Source organism: Molossus molossus, unplaced genomic scaffold, assembly GCF_014108415.1.
Source record: "Molossus molossus isolate mMolMol1 unplaced genomic scaffold, mMolMol1.p scaffold_m16_p_5, whole genome shotgun sequence".
In the NCBI taxonomy this organism is placed as follows: domain Eukaryota; kingdom Metazoa; phylum Chordata; class Mammalia; order Chiroptera; family Molossidae; genus Molossus; species Molossus molossus.
In genome coordinates, this window is record NW_023425388.1 from 10,384,226 (window position 1) to 10,405,064 (window position 20,839).

General features: G+C 37.2%; 1 protein-coding gene across 17 annotated transcripts in view; it reads right to left on the reverse strand.

The window, feature by feature from the left end:
* Window positions 1–20,839, reverse strand: part of DYRK1A (dual specificity tyrosine phosphorylation regulated kinase 1A) — a 161,837-nt gene that overhangs the window by 17,182 nt on the left and 123,816 nt on the right. For all 17 annotated transcript variants that reach the window (XM_036242434.1, XM_036242435.1, XM_036242442.1 and 14 more), the window contains 5 exons: window positions 17,662–17,850; window positions 11,095–11,242; window positions 6,783–7,069; window positions 4,241–4,387; window positions 2,098–2,238 (listed from right to left, as the gene is read on the reverse strand). In XM_036242434.1, coding sequence (XP_036098327.1) covers window positions 2,098–2,238; window positions 4,241–4,387; window positions 6,783–7,069; window positions 11,095–11,242; window positions 17,662–17,850 — 912 coding nt within the window. The remainder of the gene's footprint in view (window positions 1–2,097; window positions 2,239–4,240; window positions 4,388–6,782; window positions 7,070–11,094; window positions 11,243–17,661; window positions 17,851–20,839) is intronic.

Genomic DNA, 20,839 nt, shown 5'->3' on the forward strand with positions numbered 1-20,839 from the left:
AATCAATAAAGAAAAAAAAGTTTTTAAACTGATACTTTTAGTTTTAGGAAAAAAATCTGTCTACTCTTTTATGAAATGCCCCCACCCCAGAAATAATTAGCAATAATAACAATTATAGCTCGATTTAGAAAAAATGACAGGTTATATAGCCCATGGTGATTTAACTGTGGTTTCATAAGGAAGACATTTGGGAAATAAGATGGGATGCAGATTTTACTTAGAAAAAGAACAAAAGTAGCGTAAGAAAAAAGACAACTTCAAAAAAGTAGCAGCAGCCTGTACTGCAAAGAGATAAAGTAAGTTTCATATCCTCCATGCCAATTAAAGTCAACCAGTAGTGGCTACCTTGAATGCTGGTGAAGCTAAGGATTCCCAGGCTGTGTTTTTTGGCTTTGGTTCAGTGGGAAAAGGGACCATGATTGATAAGCTACATGAAAAAAGGCAAAAGGACTCAGGATGTCTGCTTGGTATTTTCCATCCCTTCCATATGGGGAGTAGGCATAATTTAGCTGCTGGATATTGCATTGCCTGGAACTTTAGAGAATAAGGCAGAATGCAATAAGTTACAAATCAGTTGTGAAAGATACAATTACATATATAGCCTTAAATATTCTAAAGAAAATCACTTGATATTAAAAGTGAAGACTCCATAGCTATGAAGGTGGATTAAAGCAAACAACAATAATCTTCAGTTCCCAGGAAATGACATGTGGTGGCAGCATCGCTAAAATGCAAGAGCAAAATAAAAACTAAAGTAAAACTAAAATCTCTTAAATGTTAAAAATTCAAAACTAGCCCAGCTGGTGTGGCTCAGTGGATGAGGGTCGACCCATGCACCAAGAGGTCACCGGTTCGATTCCCGGTGGCTCATAAACTGAGCCAAATCCCCAGTTGGGGGTATGTAAGAGGCAGCCAATTGATGTTCTCTCTCATAGATGTTTCTAACTCTCTCCTCCTCTCCCTTCCTCTCTCTCTCTCTGAAATCAATAAAGAAAAAGGAATAAAATAAATACGTAAAATCAGCTCTCTTTAAAAAATAAAAAAAAATAAAAATGCAAAACTACAATCACAAGGCATCTGATATATATATAAAATATAATATATAAAATATATATATAAAATATAAAATCATGTCCGGTCGGTGTGGCTCAGTCGTTGAGCATCGACACATGCACCAAGAGGTAGCTGGTTCAATTCCTGGTCAGGGCACATGCCCACGTTGTGGGCCTGATCCCCAGTGCGGGCATGCAGGAGGCAGCCAATCAATGTTCTCTCTCATGGATGTTTCTATTTCTCCCTCTCCCTTCCTCTTTCTCTCTTATCAATAAAGAAAAAATTTTTTAAATAAAATATATAATTACATATTTATGTATTATATTCATTTTGTAATAAAATAAACTAGATTATAAAATACATGATTACTTTCAGATATATAAAACAAAAAGGTAAATCAACATGCCAGAATGCCATCAAGCTATTAAACTGATATAGTTTAGGCATCTTAAAAAAGTTCTCAAATAAAAGAAATCACTAAAACAAATCTAATGTTTTAAAAACCTTACTTGTAAAGATTTTAAAGATGTGAAATTCCTGCTATCCATGTCATCAAGCTAGGAATGTAAATCCAAACCATCTAGTCAGTTCATATTTTTGTCACATTTTGCTTAAGTCAAAATTATTTTTCTTCTATCTGAACTAAAAAAAATAAATAAAGCCACTTGCTGCAATTATGACTGCTACTGTTCACAGCTGCAGTACTATTAACTATGAATTTACTATATACTCAAATTGTGAGAAACAAGGTCAAACTCAGTGATTCTACTGCTGAAACAAGGCATGGTGATTTGATCAGTTGTCTCCAAAGGCAGACATACAGTTGTCATAATGAAGCCTTAGAGAACTCGGACCATCAAGCAAACACTGCTCCCTACAGACAATTCAGGTCAAACTATATCCAGCTTTTGAAGAAATTATATACCTAAGTTATTGAAATGTTTACTCTAACACTGATTTCAAGTAAATACAAAATGAGCTATAAAAAGACAGCTCCAGTGAAAGAAATGACAAAGGCTCAAAAACAATGTTTCCCTATTTTACCCGTTTTCCATCTTTGGTCTTCTTTAAGTTCCAAGTGCCATCTGGCAACTTCTCAAAGAACTTTCTTGCTTTTGGTGCTTGGTCAAGAATATGAGCAAGTGGAATACCCAGAACTTCCACTATTTTATTCATCTGATCTACCTGTATTAAAAATAAAAACAAAAACAAAAAACCCTGTAATTTCTGTGGTAGTACATCCTACTTCTGCTCATCAATTCATTCATTCATTCATTCATTCATTCATTCATTCATTCATAAATTGTAAGTAAATAAACTGAGCTTCCCCTGTGTGCCACGCATTCCTCTAGGCTCTGAGTATACAATAATGAACAGAAGGGATAAAGGTCCCTGCTCTCCTTGGAGCCCAACATTTCAGAGGGGAGGGCAGACAATTGAACAAATAAACACATAAACCTGTGGAATGTCAGGTAGTCACGGATACAAATGATAAAAAGGAATGGAGGGAGTTTTATAAGTTTAAGTTTTTAGAGTTTTAGTTAAATAACCATAAAAAAAATCCCAGGGGCTTAAAAAAGTGTAGATCTAATAAACAGTTTTAAGTACAGATGCATTCAACTACTGAGTCTACCATATGCTAAAAACCATGCTCAGTAAAATAATAGCAATTAACAAAACAGACAAAACTCCCTACTAAAAAGTTTACATTATAGGGGAAGAGATCACAAATAAAAGAATACATAAATATATCATGTCAGATGACAACTAAGAACTACGGAGAAAATAAAAAGGGGGTGGGGAATGAGAAAGGGCAGTACAACTGAAAATAGGGTGTCATGAAAGGTGTCATGAAGAAGGTGGGTGACATGAGAGCAAAGACTGAAAGGCAGTGAAAAAAGAAGAAGCCAAGCGTTATCTGGAGAAAGAACATTTCAGGCACAGGGAAAAACAAATGCAAAGGCCCTGGTATGGGCCTGTGGCTACTGTTTCCACAAAACCAGAAAAGGTTGTGTGCTGGGTCAGAAAAAGTGAGGGTAGATGAGGAGGAAATAGGTAGGAGAAAGGACAGAAGTCACAGGAAGGGGTTTCTGACCTACTCAAAGGATTCTGGCATTTACAATGAGTGAGATGGAACCACTGAAGTTTCAGGTAGTCCTGATATTGGTTAAGCCCATGAAAAGAAACTAATTTGCAGTAATATTATTTATATTAAAACAAACACACACACACACTATGGCACTTACTGCCAAACAGTAGCTCGACCTATTAACAGCTGCATAACCCAGTTCAAGTAATTAAATTTTGTTGGCCTTTCTTTTCTCATTTATAAATGATTTGATCAAGAGCTGCAATGGTTAACTTTTCTTTAAAAATTAAAAAACACAAGTGAATTATTTTTTTAAGGAGGCATACTTTTATTTTTTTAATTAAATTTATTGTGGTGACATTGGTTAACAGGATTATACAGGTTTCAAGTGTATATTTCTATGATACATGATCTGTATATTGCATTGTGTGTCCACCACTCAAAGTCAAATCATTTTCTATCACCATATATTTGACCCCCTTCCCCCTTCACTACCCCCAGTGAATAGTTTTAAAATCAGTGGAAGCCCAATTCCTCTAAGCAAGGGAGCTTGATTTCTCCCTTGCCCTTCCAAGTACTGCCCTCTGATCTTCAAAAATCTTCTAAGAAGACAAATAGAAAATCTGTGGACTAGAAGAATTACACAGTCTGTAGCTCTAAAATTCAATTAACACTAACTTACTCTAAATTATTCAGACTAAATATCCATCAACCCTACTAATCATCACTTCTTTAATTCCAAATCATAGTATCAAAATGTATAGCGAGTTTATACTGTTGTCAGGTGGCCCTCATGCATTCTTTATCATCTTTTTCTGTTATTATACTTAAAATCTGTAAAATGTGTATCAAAATACCTAACATATTCTGCTTTATTGTTCTCCTTTACTAGCAGATTAAAAGATCTCACTTCCCATCTCACCATTATATAATAATTGAAAAAAATATAAATTCAAAAGTGTCCTAACATTTGAATGATTACACTGGTAAACAGATATCTTTTCCTAAAAACAACTTTCAGATTCCACTGTTATAGACTAAAAACAAAAGGAAATTATGAAAACAGAAACAGAATTTTTAAAGCAGTGCACCACATACCTCATTGGCTCCACTGAACAGAGGTTCTCCAGTGTGCATTTCAACCAAAATACACCCAAGGGACCACATGTCAATTGCAAGGTCGTAAGGCATTCCCAGTAGCACCTCTGGAGACCGGTAAAAGCGACTTTGAATATACTGGTATATCTGAAATATATTTCAAAATAGTATTAATTCCAAAATAAACTGTTTAATTGTAGTCAATACGAATTAAGAACACTGATCTAATTTTAACAGAAAAAAAATAATTAGCCAACTCCTATATTAGGGTTCTATTTCCTAATTTCAAAATCAGACTATATTGTTTGAAGAACTAAACATGTCCAAGGAGTGGCTAATCTGCTCGTGAAATGCAAACTATAGAAAATTCAAATTTTTTCATTTAGTCCAATCCTAACTGGTAATCAAGATACATCTTAAAACAAACAACTATGCCATATTGAGAATAATTAATTTCCCTATTAATTATTCTTCGTTGCTATGGTTGGCACTTGGTTTACCATAGACTTAACAACTAAACTGTATTTATAAAGTTCACCTTCTTTTGGTTAACTTAAGTACAATGTAACAAAAAAATCCAGACATCTGCCCTACACTAGTATCACAGATAAACCCTAGAAACATTGTCATATGAAGATGCAATAGGGAGCTGTTTCTGGTTAATCACTTCTCTGCCCTGGCCCCTCCCACTTCAACCTAAGACTTTATTTTCAATGAAGTAATCTGAAAATATCTTGAGAGACCAATTCACTTGGCCAATGTAAGTTCGTATCTAGAAATATCAGCAAAGTAAAGAAAGTTTTATGAAAAAAGATAAAAAAAGAAACAAAATCCTCCTAACTACACTTTCTAAGCAAACTCTCAAATGAAGCAGCCAGTAAGTAATGTGGTGTTGGCTTTCTCAAAAGAGTTTCTGTGACTCCCACCTAAAACTATAGCCAAGTCTCCAAGAGTAATCTCATGCTCCATTAGCAGGTCAACCCAACCTCAAGGCCTCAGAAAAGAAAATCTAATTCAAAGAGACCAGCAAGAACTATTACATTTCCAAATTTTTATAAGCCAACAGCATCGTTAGGCCCCAAAGACTAACATTTTCTGAAACACACCTGCCCTGCTACCTTCTGACACTGAGCCAGGAGATCTTAGTGATAGTCACTGCAAGCATATTTTGGAAATGACTTGCCACGTGATTCTCATACATTCACATGGTTAAAACTCACTGAGCTAAAGGGATAGTTGTCTCCGTTTGGCTGGAGAGAGATAGTAGTGTTCAATTATTAGGACAGAACATATGGTTTGGTTCAAACAGAGAAAACAATTTCCAAGTCTAAAATCTATTCAAATAATTCTTAAGATGAGTATTTCCCAGTCACAATATATACTTTATCCCACATGAACAACTAAGAGCATCTCTTGATTTTCAAAGGCATCTGACACTGCAAACTTTGTTTCCTATGCCTTCAATTTTTAAAAAAATTATTTCAGTGATCTATATTGCACTGCTGCCATAAGATAATTTGGGGGGGGGGGGGGTGCAGAAAGTCGGACAATCCTGTTAGCTGGCTACAAACCTTCAATATTAAATTAACCTGCTGTATTTAAAACCCAGAAAATAGTTGGACAGGACAGAAAATCTCACTAATCTGGAAAAATAGAAAATGGAAAGCCAGAATAAACACGAATATATAAATGTTAGTTGGGTTTTCTCCTTTTTATTTTTTAAAGAAATGCAGTTTCAATACTTTCAAAAGGAATAGTGTTTAAAATGGAAAAAATACTATCAAATGGTGATTCTAATTCCTTCTAGGAAGAGAATAACCTATAATTTCTATTTTACACCTAAAACACACTGGTCAGAGTAATGCTAGAAATAATGCTACCCACCCCCCCCCAAAAAATAGGAAAAATTTCCTAAATCAGCTAAAACTAAATCTTGTTTTTGCTAGACATGTCTTTTTTTAGCAGTCTGAATGAAACCAGTTTGGACAAGTGTTTGGACAAAAATTTATATATGAAAAAAATTTAAATGTACTTATCAAAACAAGTATGTCTATCAACTGTGTAATTTCTATACTATATTTCCATGTGCAATGCAAAATTACCTGATTTTTTTTTTTTTAACCCATCAGATTTTGAGGAAAAACTTTTATCTTGACCCATCTTTAGGGAAATATTTTATAGCAATGAGTCAATGTTCTAGTACTAGAATTTTCCCAAATTTATACTTAAACTTCTATTTGAGAACTAGTTACAAATCAGCTAATATTTAATTCACTAATTTCTTATTTTCAGTATTTTAGCATACATTTTTTAAAAGTCCACTTTGAAAAACTAGTACCTTCCTTTTCAAAGTATTATTATTCACATTTTAAGAGGTATTTCCACAAAACAGGTATCAACACAAGGTGATTCAATCCTACATTTTAAAGATAATCATCCTATAACTACCTCCATACTGCATACACATTAATAACATTCATATATTTAACTGACACTATTTCACCTAATTTTATTTAATTCACAACTCCTGAAATGTACTTACCCGCTGCCCCAACTGACAAGAACTGCCAAAGTCAACGATCTTGATTGCACTGCGTTTGGGGTTACAAAGAAGGATATTCTCGGGTTTTAGGTCACAGTGAATGATACTAAGTTCTGGAGTTGCAAGAAAAAGCAGTGCAGTGCACATCTGTTGTGCAAACTTTCGTGTAAGGTTCAAAGAGACACCTCGAAAATTGGTGTTCCTCAACAAGTCATAGAGGTTGTAGGACAGCATTTCAAAAACTAAACAGAGATGGTTTCGAAACATAAAGTGGCGTTTCAAATGCACTGAAAGAGAAAAGAGTTTCGATTTAAATTATACAAAAACCAATAAAATGAGAACAATGTATGTATGAACCCTCAATCTGTAACATAACAATGTCAAACGCAGAGTAAAAATCAAGATAAAATTTGGAGATCGGCATTCTGCACTAACAGCAAATTCTTTAATCAGTAAAGAATAGCTAAGTTGTTCATCTGCTGAATTAAACAGGTACACTATTTGCCAATAAGCAATACAATGTAAGAAGTACCATCAAAATGCCTTTTTAGCCCTGGCCGGTTTGGTTCAGCAGTTAGAGCGTCGGCCTGTGGTCCTGAGAGACCCGGGTTCGGTTCCCGCTAAGGGCGCTACCTCGGTTGCAGTTTGTCCCCGGCCCTGGTTGGTTGTGCGGGTGGCAGCCACTCGATGTGTTCCTTTCACATCGATGTTTCTCTCTCTCTCTCTCCCTCCCACTCTACCTGAACAAAAAAAATGGAAAAATGTCCTCGAGTGAGGATAAAAAGAAAAGAAAAAAAAAAGCCTTGTTTTTTAAAAAATTTGTTAGGTCTAAAAACATGAGTAGCAACTTGACAAACAGTCCTGAGAACACTTCAGAAACTTTACCCTCACTTGTAGAGAAAGCACCTTTTACCTCCTGATAGCCCTGCTTCACTCACAACTTGATCTGTCTAAGTTCAACCTCCAGGATCTCGGGTCTATGACTATGCTGTCCTAGGCAGCCCTCTTTGGGAGGGCTTTGACATACATACACAATCTACTTTGCTGAGCCTTGGATTTCACAATCAATTTTCTGTGAAAACTGTCAAAGGAAAATACAGACTTTCTTTTTATTTTAGGTAAATATAGCAAATGTGTGAAAATGATGCTTTGGAAGGTACAGCATTCATAAAGCATTTGATCATGTTCATCATACTGATACATGGGTCATCTTGTGCAACACTGAAGATTTGGAAAAACTTCGAAATAAAGTTCAATTACAAGAAGAAATGATAAGTAGGCTTATGAATAGAAAGAGTAGAGAACACATTACTTGCTACCACTGTTGACCCTCTATAAAAGCTTAATACTCGTTAAATTGCTTCAAAGATTGTGCTTTAAGTATCAACACTGACTTCACATCAAATGAGGTCACTCAATAAAGTGCTGCCTTTCCCTATAAAAATTCTTACACCAAACTGAGCACTGTAATTCAACTGGAGTGACATAAAACCACCATTTGTCAAGGGTACCTTCATTCTGGTCTTTTAGTACTGTAAAAACAGGTTTCTCTACATATCTATCTGGAATATCTGTGGCAGTATTCAATGTCTGATCCCTGAGGATGAGAATACATTGAGTTGTCCTGGTAACATCACTGTTTTCAGATCACGCCTGATACACATGATCTAAAATTAGAATAACTCAATACAAATGCTACATGACTCTATAGGAGTCTATAGTACAAATCAACACACCGCAAATAAAAAGAATCTTGAAAGGTTACATAAGAATGTATAACATCTGCTCTTAATCACTGAAGTTCACAGGTTAAAACTAAAAACACAGCTCCATGTGACAATAAGACACCCACAGACATGGCCCGTGCAAGAGCTTTAATTTGAGGAAGCAGTAGCTATAAAAGGAATGCAAAAGGTAATTGATGTCAGAATTCCAATGTGATTATGAAAATCCCTCAGAGAAGCTCTGTTATTAGAATGCTTCTAATGGAAGGACAGTCCACTCAGCTCCACCTGACCTCCCTACTCAGTACTCACTACATATCTACAATGTGCTAAGCACAAAAGACATTGTCAAAGAATGCTCAAACACAAGTATATCTGTTGTCTTTTTAACTAAACTTTGGAGAAAATAGAAGGTTAGCAAGACTCTGTTCTAGACCTAAACCGAATTTTCTTTTAACTAGAACTTGGCAGCTACCAAATAATCCAGGTAAGAGATTATGCTAGACTAGATGGTAAGATGTTTTTAAGGGTTCAAAGATATAAGACTATAAAACTCATCTGATTAAACTACATTGATCAATCAAATTATAAATTATTTACATTACAAAAGAGCAATAGGACTTTCAAACACACTTTAAGGTATCAATTCTACTGGTGTGTCTGTGTCTAATTCTAAAGTTCTTTTTTTTTTTATCCTCACCCGAGGATATTTTTCCATTTTTTTTTGTACAGATAGAGTGGGAGGGAGAGAGGAAGGGAGAGAGAGAGAGAGAAACATCGACGTGAAAGAGACACATCGAGTGGCTGCCACCCGCACGACCAACCAGGGCCGGGGACAAACTGCAACCGAAGTACGTGCCCTTAGCGGGAACTGAACCCGGGTCTCTCCGGACCGCAGGCCGACGCTCTAACCGCTGAGCCAAACTGGCCAGGGCTAATTCTAAAGTTCTTTGTTTTTTCTCCAATATAGAACCTCAGTTTCTTGAGACACTGCATTCACTATCCTCCTGAACGAACGGAAAAAAAAAAAAAAAAAAAAAAAAACTCATCCAAAAGAATATCTGTAATGACTTACACAATTAATGATCATTCATCAGTTTACCAAAAAAAAAAACCAAAAAAACAAACAAAAAAGATAGCTGTTATTTTATAAGAACTGTGTAGCTAACATTTATCAAGTACTTACTACATGTCTGCCATGTTTTCTTTCAATAAAGCGGAGTCAAAATGTTATAATAACGCATCAACATTTTCTCTCAACTTCATCAAACATTCAAAATACAACACACAAGAGTGAGAAGGAGAGGGAAGGCATGTCCAGAAACCACTTTGTAAGTCGAGCATCCTTAGATCAAGCTTTTGTGCTTCTAAGCCCCTTGAATGGAAATGAGCTCCCCTTATACTAAGTAACAGTCACAGTGAACAGCAAATGTTCAGTAAGTGTGAAAAAAAAAAAAAAAAAGGTTTTAAATACTAATGTTATTACTATGAATTATATCAGATATCCAAAGAGAAGAAACTAAGGAAAAGTGATAGCATAAGCAAGGTGTTTCATAAATAAAATCTAATCTGAGTATTTGAACCATATACCTTTAAACATACATTCTTTTGTTTCCATCACTTTGGAGGGACTAAAGAACCATTAACACCATCACAATTTCTGAAGGTGCTATGTACACACACCTACAGGAACTTCAATTTGTTTCTTGGTAGTACATAAAATATTACTGTCACTATCACTGGCATCTTAGATTTGATTAAGAATAGTTTTAAAGAATGTATAATTACATGTTTTGTCCATATACCAATCAACCCTAGATGATGTCACTATTTTCCTAATTCACCTGTCTCTCCTCTTTTTGTTTTTAGAAAATATACCATATGACAATGAAACAAACACAGCCTCTGGAGTGAGGCAGTAGTAGATTCACATCCTACCTCTAGAGCCCTGGGACCATGGGTGTTGTTACTCTCTAAACAAACCTTCTGTGATATAAAGAAGCTACCACCTTCCTTACAGAACTGCTATGATTATTACAGATGATGGAAGAAAAGCACAAAGAATATGGTAGGAGTTCAGTAAGTGGTGGCTATTATCTCTTTTCTGTAGTAATCAGTACAACAGCTTCTAATGCTGCCAAACTGACAAACAGCCTGAGGAGCCTGAGATCTTGACTCAAGACATTCCAAAAACGGTTCTATAACCATTAAAACCGCATTAGCTTACTTCTCATTTCTGGTCTACATTAGAAATGGTTAAAGTTACCATAAGAAGACTCTCTGGGTAAATGTGCACGACTAAAGCAAACAAATGGCACTAAGCGCCCCCCCCCCCCACCCCGCCAAAAACACTATTCTCATTTGTTTCTAAATTGTATGCCGTTTGGAATGCACACTCCAAAAACGTACATTATTACTGCCAGATCAGGTAACTTATATAAATCCAAGCCCTACAACAGAAATAAACAACTGAATTTTTAGTCAATCGCTTTAAGATAAAGATCAACCTATTTTCATAAGAAAATAACCATTAACTCAAATTTCTGGTATAGGTTAGGGCACACTGCTTCGCCTGCCTGTTTCTTTACCTATGTAGTACTTCATTTCAGTGTCATGTTTGTTCATGAGCTCAAGAAGCCGCACTTCTATCTGGGCTTGATTCAGAAAAGCCTTCTTGTTCTTTATGATTTTAATGGCAACCCATTCTTGCTCCACACGATCATATGCCTTTACAACCTAAAAGAGAAGAAAAGAAGAATAATTCTCTATTTCATTAATGGCAACAATTTCCCAGCAGTTTACAATTCATCTTAATTGTACATTTTTACCTCACTCATTTTATGATGATCCTACTTAGAAGTGATCCTATTCGTTTCCATTCAATATCATACATTTACCACTTTACAATCAACTTTAAGTCAATCTTTTCAATTGAATTTCTTTTGTATCCCGGTAGTATTTCTAAATGTCTACAAAATAGATACTTTCTTAATAAAACTGGATTAACTATTTTCCTGATTCAAAAATAAATTATGGCCAGTCAAGATGGCGGCGTACCACAACCACATCAAAGTTACAACTACAGAACCATCATTCAAAACCGCCTGAAATCAAGCTGAATGGAAGGCCTACAACTACGGAATTAAAGCAGCAGCCACATCCAGACTGGTAGGAGGGGCAGAGGCAGCGGGCTGGTCCCACACCCACGTGTGGTGGATAAAAATCAGGAGGACACCTCAGCTGGAAAGGTCCTCCCTGAGACTGAGGGGTCCCCGTCCCACACCAGGTGCCCCGCTCAGGATTCCAGTGCCAGGAAGAGAATCCCCATAACATCTGGCTGGAAAAACCAGCGGGAACTGAGGCTCACAGAGGCTGAGGCAGTTGGAGCCCCAGGCAGCTCCTTAAAGGGCCCGCGCACGGACTTATCGGACTCTCTCCCTCTAAGCTTGGAGGGGAGGCAGCTCGAGGGCACCAGAGACATACAGGGAAGAACTGAGCTGTTTGGCACTGGAGCGAGGGCTGGAGAGGGGGCTTTCTCCTGGACAAACTTGCTGTCAGAGGCCTTTGTTCCTTTGGTGAGCCCTTCCCTGGGGCAGCAGACAGCCGCCATATCTGGGACTCCAGCAACCTGGCTCACACTGGTAGCCCCGCCCTGCTGACTCCCGGAGGCCCCGCCCCACCCAACTTTCAGGCCCACTCAGCTGTTGCCACTTGCTTAACCATAGGATAGGCCTGGCTTGGAGCCTGCTTCAGGTTTTTCCTAAATTCTCTCAAACAAGCAGCATCTGGTCTCAGCTAGCCCCATCCTCTCGTTAAGTAATACACAGAAACAAACACAGGGAGGCAGCCAAACTGAGGAGACAAAGAAACAGGTCCCAAATGAAAAAACAGAACAAAACCCCAAGAAAAGAACTAAGTGAAATGGAGATAAGCAACCTAACAGATGCTAAGTTCAATACACTGCTTATAAGGACGCTCAATGAACTTAGTGAGAACATCAGTGAACTTAGTGAGGGTCTCAAGAGCATAAAAAAGGACCAGTCAGACATGGTGGATGCACAGTCAGAAATGAAGGAGGCATTAACTGAAATAAAGAATAATTTACACAGATTCAATAGTAGAGTACGTAAATCCAAGAAGCAAACCATAGATTTGGAATATAAGAAAGCAAAAAATGCCCAATCAGAACAGCAAAAAGAAAAAGAATCCAAAAAAATAAGGATAGTGTAAGGAGCCTCTGGGAGAACTTCAAGCATGCCAACATTCGCATCCCAGGGGTGCCAGAAGGAGGAGAGTGAGAACAAGAAATCGAAAACCTGTTTGAAACAATAATGACAGAAAATTTTCCTAACTTGGTGAAGGAACCAGACATACAAATCCAAGAAGCACAGAGAGTCCCAAACAAGATGAACCCCAACAGGCCCACACCAAGACACATCATCACCAAAATGCAAAAGGTCCAAGACAAAGAGAGAATCTTAAAAGCAGCAAGAGAAAGGCAGCTAGTTACCTACAAGGGAGTTCCCATAAGGCTGTCAGCTGATTTCTCAAAAGAAACTTTGCAGGCCAGAAGGGAGTGGCAAGAAATATTCAGAGTGATGAAAAGCAAGAACCTACAACCAAGATTACTCTATCCTGCAAAGCTGTCATTTAGAATCAATGGCCATGTAAAGAGTTTCCCAGACAAGAAAAAGTTAAAGGAGTTCATCACCACCAAACCGTTATTATATGAAATGATGAAGGGTCTTTTTGAAGAAAAAGATAAAATATATGAACAAACAAAATGGCAATGAATACATATCTATCAACAATGGAATCTACAAACAAAATGAACAGGCAGAACAGAAACATTCTCATAGATACAGAGAACATTTTGTTGGTTACCAGATGGGAGGGGAGTTGGGGGAATGGATGAAAAAGGTGAAGGGATTAAGAAGTACAAATTCATTGCTAGACTGACAAACCTCAAAGGGAAAGGGGTTGGGGGGTGGGAAGAAATAAACCAAAGAACTTATATGCATAACCAATGGACACAGACAATAGTGTGGGAAAAGGTGGGAGGGGGGCAAGAGTGAGGAGGAGGAGGTCAATGGGGGAAAAATGAGGAACATCTGTAATACATTCTACATCCAACAATAAAGATTTAAAAATAAAAAAAATAGTAAAGAAAAAGAATACAAAATTAAATTATGACCAGTCGCTCTGACGTAGGAGGCATAGCATACACCCTGTGCCATTTTGGCTCTCTTCCTGTAGATGTTATTTTTTAAAATTTTCCCTCCTGTTCACATTGACAGCTTTCTTAATAAATTCTATAATTCAATAATAATAATAATAAATTATGAATTTTAACAAGTGCTTTGGTTTTTCATCTTTCTTACTAAATAACACTGTGAGAAATTTCTTCCAACTATTTTTCTAATGAGAGAAAAACCTGGTTTAAATCCCAAGTATTAGAATAAAATATTTTAAAGGTCCTAAGTCATCTGAAAAATGTAGATAACTTTAAATTAGATTTTTATAGATAAAAACATAGGGATATAAAAGAAAATTAATTTATGCTAAAAAAAAAATAAAATACAAATTACCAAGAAAGTTCCAAAATCCAGGAGTGGGCAAAGGTGGATTTTTAGATGTTTATATGGAAAATAATACAATAATTAATATATAATACAAGAATAAACTGTGTTTTGCAAACTCACAACTGTAAACCTACTTTTGCCCATCCCTATATACACTGAATGTCATAATTAGAGGATTTTGACAGTTTTGAATAAGAATCAGTGCTAAGGAGTGTTCATAACCAAATTACCATGCACACCTCTCATTTTAAAATTCACTCATTTAAAATGAGTTAGAGTTTCATACTAACAAAGATTTAAATCAATATGGATAAAAGAAACTATCTCTACCAATCGGGTATAACAACTATAACTAATTAAATAAGTAATATTTATAATATTATATATACTCTGCACATTCAGGAAACCTGGAGACACAGGCAGAATACCAAGTGATTCCAATTTGTAGGTTTAGTACCACTGAATTACAAGAAGAGAATGGAAGGTATGTCCCATGATTTACACCAGTCAAGGTTAAATATATTGTCAATGATAGAGTACAAACAGCTCAGCTGAAATCAAACTTGGAATAAAAAAATGCAGTATTTCTCATTTCACTCAATTCTAAAAAATACCATCTATTGTCTTTTAAATCAGAGGCTACCCATGTAAACATCTGACCAAGTGGTTTTCACTGACTATTGACTGAACCAAGAGTTGCAGTTCAGATCCTAATGGTCTCCAGGACAAAGGCCATTAATAGGGACCCAACTATTTACTGATTTAGCAAATAGTTAACCAGATAAATGTTAAAGCAATGGTTTTTGACCCTGAATCACACATTTAACAAGCAGTTTTTATTTTTTTTTTGTTTTTTTGTTTTTTTTTCTCCACATCTTTATTGTTGGATGTAAAATGTATTACAGATGTTCCACATTTTCCCCCATTGACCCCCTCCTCCCCACGCCCGCCCCCCTCCCACCTTTTCCCAAACTATTGTCCGTGTCCATTGGTTATGCATGTAAGTTCTTTGGTTTATTTCTTCCCACCCCCCCAACCCCTTTCCCTTTGAGGTTTGTCAGTCTAGCAATGAATTTGTGCTTCTTAATCCCTTCACCTTTTTCATCCATTCCCCCAACCCCTTTCCCAACTGGCAACCAACAAAATGTTCTCTGTATCTATGAGAATGTTCCTGTTCTTCCTCTTCATTTTGTCTGTAGATTCCATTGTTGATAGATATGTATTCATTGCCATTTTGTTTGTTCATACATTTTATCTTTTTCTTTAAAAAGACCCTTCATCATTTCATATAATAACGGTTTGGTAGTGATGAACTCCTTTAACTTTTTCTTGTCTGGGAAAGTTTTTATATGTCCATCGATTCTAAATGACAGCTTTGCAGGATAGAGTAATTTTGGTTGTAGGTTCTTGCTTTTCATCACTCTGAATATTTCTTGCCACTCCCTTCTGGCCTGCAAAGTTTCTTTTGAGAAATCAGCTGACAGCCTAATGGGAACTCCCTTGTAGGTAACTAGCTGCCTTTCTCTTGCTGCTTTTAGGATTCTCTCTTTGTCTTGAACCTTTTGCATTTTGATGATGATGTGTCTTGGTGTGGGCCTGTTGGGGTTCATCTTGTTTGGGACTCTCTGTGCTTCCTGGATAACAAGCAGTTTTTAAAACTATCAATGCCCAGAATCCAGTCACTGAGATTCTGATGTAATTGGTTTGGAGCCTAAGCATCAGTTCTTCCCACCCAACCCCGAGGCTCCCCAGGGAAACTTCAAGGTGCAAAAGGGATAACCACTGGCTAAAGAAATGAAGGAGCCCCTTTTTAACAAGGATCTGGCAGACTTCAGAGAAAATCTAACCAAGTCAATACGGAAGACATTACTTGGTGAGTGGCAGGTCCTGAACCTGAGCACACCACAGCAAAGGAAAGAGGCATCAATCTGACCTGTTGAAATGAAGTTTGATGTCAAAGAGGCCTACATTTTCACAGATTTATAGGAATTGGAGTATAAGAAAATTAAAGTGATAGAGGGGAAAAAATATCACCGAGATCAGAGACTGAGTGAGTAGTTACGTAAAACAAAGTTTAGAGAGTAGGCTACATGGCTGTAATTTTTACAGTGGACATCAAATAAGTAAAAAAAATCCTGTTGATAGCAACTGCCTAAACATTGATGTAATTTTTAAGGTGGAGACAGCAATCTCTATATCGGGGGTGTTCACAACCTTTCTTAAAAGCTGGGTCTCAGAAATACCTTTCCTTAAGAAACTCAGAGAGAGAAACAGAAGCTGCTTCCAACAAAACAAGTAATACTTCCATAAAGTGGGACTCCCTACACATTGAAAAACCTTAAACTCAGAAGAAAAAGAGGTAATAAATCAAGGGCTAAGTCCCTGAATTATGTATAATCACTAAAATTCCTTGAAATTGTGGAAAGGGGCAGACATATTATAAATGTAACATCAGGGCCTGGCAAAGTCACACCAGAGTTTCAGAGGTCTTCTAACAACCTTGTTCATATTTCTTTACAAGTCTAATAGCTTAGATTTTTCTGGGTCCAGACCTGTGTCTGCTAATGGCCTACAGGAAACATTTTTCAGACTGTATGCATTATCAGACTGACAAATGACAAATTTGTTCCACATGGGTTAAAAAGAGGCGTATTTTGCTTTCTCACAAGGTAGGAACAGGTAAGTAAAAGCATGCAGGTTCCAAAGATCAAGAAAAACCAAAAACAAAGAAACAAGAATATTTTAAGGTAGTTCAGGACAAGTCATTTTGAGACTCCTCCTATTCTCAACATTAAAAAGTCAAAAGAAATAATTGGATTGCAGGTTAATGACCAGCTCACTACACAAAGGTTGCAAAACAAAGGATTCTGGGATTAACAGTAAATCACACCTCAAACAAGACAGAACTCTGTGACTCAGTAAAATAGAATTTACAAGTGCAAAGAGATGGGGGAGCCACAACCACAGAAAAAGCTTTTTTAAAGTGCAAGGAGGTAGACTGGCTAGCACATGGTCTGGGCAGGCAGGTGAGGAAGGGAAAGTTATGGGTAAAGGAAGAGGCCAAGGATGAAGAGAAAAAAACAGGTAGAAGCTACCCAAACGATCCTTTCAAAGCATCAAAATTATCCCCATCACACTATTAGCAATGCTGATGCTGGGAGGCCTAGAAGAGGCAATCCTGAAGACCATCTGCCCATTGAGAGACCTGACAGAGTTAGAGGATGAGTTGAGGGAAAAACCCAGGACACAGTCCCTGGCTTTCCAAGCCTCCAAAAAGTGAGAGGGCACCTGCTATGCCAGCTGAAGATAGTAATTCTTTTCTCTTTGAAGAGAACTATTAGACAGGAAGATAAAGCTCTAGCATTAATAATGAAGAATCATCCACAGACTACACAAAACCCACATGAAAGGGGCAGTATTGTATTCGTGATCAGAACTATAATAATCCAAATCCATACCCACTGTTTAGATCTATTTACAAATATTGAAAAGCATACTACACTGAAGAAAGAGTGTAACATTATTCATTAAGAAGTTCTAATTTATGAAATCCAGCATATTCCATTAAATTACCTGTCCAAAGGAACCTTTGCCTATCAAGGAATCAATTTCGTAACGATCCATCCACTTTTCTCCGTTTTTTACAATATAATCATAGTTATCATCGTCATAACCATCATTGTAAACCTTCCGCTCTTTCTTATGACTAGAATCGTCTCCCTGGCCCTGTTGGTGCCTTCGCTTCTTTTTTGCATAGTAAACCTGAAATGAGAAAATAAAGTGTTAATTGTGTAACTTAAAACATTATTGAGGCTTAGGGGAACAAACATCAAGAGACAAATCTGCTAAGAGTAGGAAATTAATGAACTTTTACTCTTTATAATAAACACACACAAAAAATAAAATAAAATAAAAATATTTTTATAGTTGCTGCTTGAATTATAGAATGACACTGAGATATAACCAATGAAAATTGTCTACAATAAAATTCACTTTAAAATTATACTGTTGAGCCCTGGCCAGTGTGGCTTGGTTGGCTGGAGCATCGTACCGTGCACCAAAGGGTCTCAGGTTTGATCCCCCCGGTCAGGGTGCATATGAGAAGCAACTGATAGATGTTTCTCTCTCATATCAATGTTTCTCTCCCTCTTTCTCTCTCTGAAATCGATAAAAACATATCCTCAGGTGAGGATTAAAATTATACTATTTATACATTTTATAAATAGAAGATGCTAAATAACTGGCCCAAAGCATCCCATTCCAGAAGAGTAACAGGACCCAATCTACATTTATTTTTTAAACTAAGGTATAATTTATATACAGTGAGGTGGCATAGATCTTGAAAGTGTAATATGAGGAATTTTGAAAAATATGCATGTGCTGATGTAATCAACAAATGCCAAACAAAATCCGTCTTCCTCATGTTCAAGCTCCCTCATGATCCTTTCCAGTTAATCTCAATTTATATATATATTTTTTATCCTCATCCGAGGATATTTTTCCATTTTTTTGTACAGATAGAGTGGGAGGGAGAGAGAGGAAGGGAGAGAGAGAGAGAAACATCGACGTGAAGGGACACATCGAGTGGCTGCCACCCGCAGGACCAACCAGGGCCAGGGACAAACTGCAACCGAAGCACGTGCCCTTAGCGGGAACCGAACCCAGGTCTCTCCAGACCGCAGGCCGACGCTCTAACTGCTGAGCCAAACTGGCCAGGGCTCAATTTATATTTGATCATAAGGCAAAAGATTTTATATATGAAAAGTTTAAATGTGTACAAGCTGATGTTTTACTAATATAAAAGGCCCTTTGAGACATGACCAATTTTTAAGCCTATAAAAATGTAACAATTAATAAAAACAGCCACCCCTTCCCCTAACACTAAAGGGCATAAACCTTCTGGTTTATCACAGATTGGGTTATTTTCCTTATATCTGTTTTTCTTATAAAAGTTTTTTTTTTAATTTTTTAATCTTCACCTGAGGACATTTTTCCTTTTTTTTGTTCAGGTAGAGTGGGAGGGAGAAAGAGAGAGAGAGAGAGAGAGAGAGAGAGAGAAACATCGACGTGAAAGGGACACATTGAGTGGCTGCCACCTGCATGACCCAACCAGGGCCAGGGACAAACTGAAACCGAGGTACATGCCCTTAGCAGGAACCGAACCCAGGTCTCTCTGGACTGCAGGCCGACGCTCTAACTGCTGAACCAAACCAGCCAGGGCTCTAAATAGTTTCTAAGACAAGTAAAAAATAATAGGTGAACTAGGCAACAGTCCAAGTAATTGGTAATGAAGAAATTACAAATCAGGTTTCACAGAATAAAATTAGAAAAACTCTAGTTTACAAGGTAGCAATAAGTTATGAACAAGCTTCACAAACACAACAGCTTAACAGCTTTCTAAATTTATCAGATACTAACAAATTAACATTAATAAATTAACATTTGATCAGATATTTTCAGATAATCAAAAGCTAGTTTGGCACATCTTTTGTAACACATTGTGTACAAAACTCAACTCAGAAATGTTCCTCAATGCGTTCATTCTAATTTCATCTTGTCATATTAATACTGGCATTAAACAGAATCAAAGTGCTGTAAAATTTATACACATATAAGAACATCTTTTTAGTTAAATGGCTCTAAAGCCGGTAGGGGATATGACTTTAATGTGAAAAGATGTAGGACTCACATTGGAAGAGGAAAGAAAGCACACGCATGTCCACTCTTCTCCAGAAAAGCTCACTGGATAATTAATTATGGAGCTAGAGTTTAGGCTAAGAAGCAAATGACAATCGAGCCAAAGGGCTAAGACACTAAAAAAATAATTTTTGGTGGCAAAGAGCCAAGTTGGAAGAGTAATTCAAAATGCTATGTTTTGCCCTGGCCGGTTTGGCTCAGCGGTTAGAGCGTCGGCCTGCGGTCCGGAGAGACCCGGGTTCGGTTCCCGCTAAGGGCACGTACCTCAGTTGCAGTTTGTCCCTGGCCCTGGCTGGTCGTGCAGGTGGCAACCACTCGATGTGTCCCTTCACATCGATGTTTCTCTCTCTCTCTCTCTCTCTCTCTCTCTCTCCCTCTCTCTCCCTCCCACTCTATCTGAACAAAAAATGGAAAAATGTCCTCAGGTGAGGATTAAAAAAAAAAAAAAAGAAGCAACCAAAATGCTATGTTTTTCATCCTACCTACTGCCACCCAAAAAGGCTTTCATATATCTTGCAATTAATAGAACATACATAAAAATTTAAAACACAATTTAAAACCACAAGAATATAGATCAAATAAACTAGGCCAAATGCCGGTTAGCTGGCTATTAAATATATCTCAGAGTTTCCTGACATCCATGGCAAAAGTAGAAACAGATACATAAAATTTGAAGCAAACTTCTAACATAAACATATTTTTATAATGACACTGTGCTCTCATTTTTCATTTTCTTGTTTTGGAGAAGTTATAAAAATGATAACTCAATGCCCTGACCAGTTCTGGCTCAGCAGTTAGAGTGTTGGCCCGAGGACCAAAGGGTCTCGGGTTTGATTTCCAGTCAAAGGTATGTACCTGGGTTGTAGGTTGATCCCCGTCCCTCGTTTGGGGTGGCGCAGAAGGCAATCTATCGATGTGTCTCTCTCACATCAATGTTTCTCTCTCTCTCTCTCTCTCTCTCTCTCTCTCTCTCTCTCTCTCTCCCCCTCCCTCCCTCCCTCCCTTCCACTCTTTCTAAAAATCAATGGAAAAATATCCTTGGGTGAGGAATAAC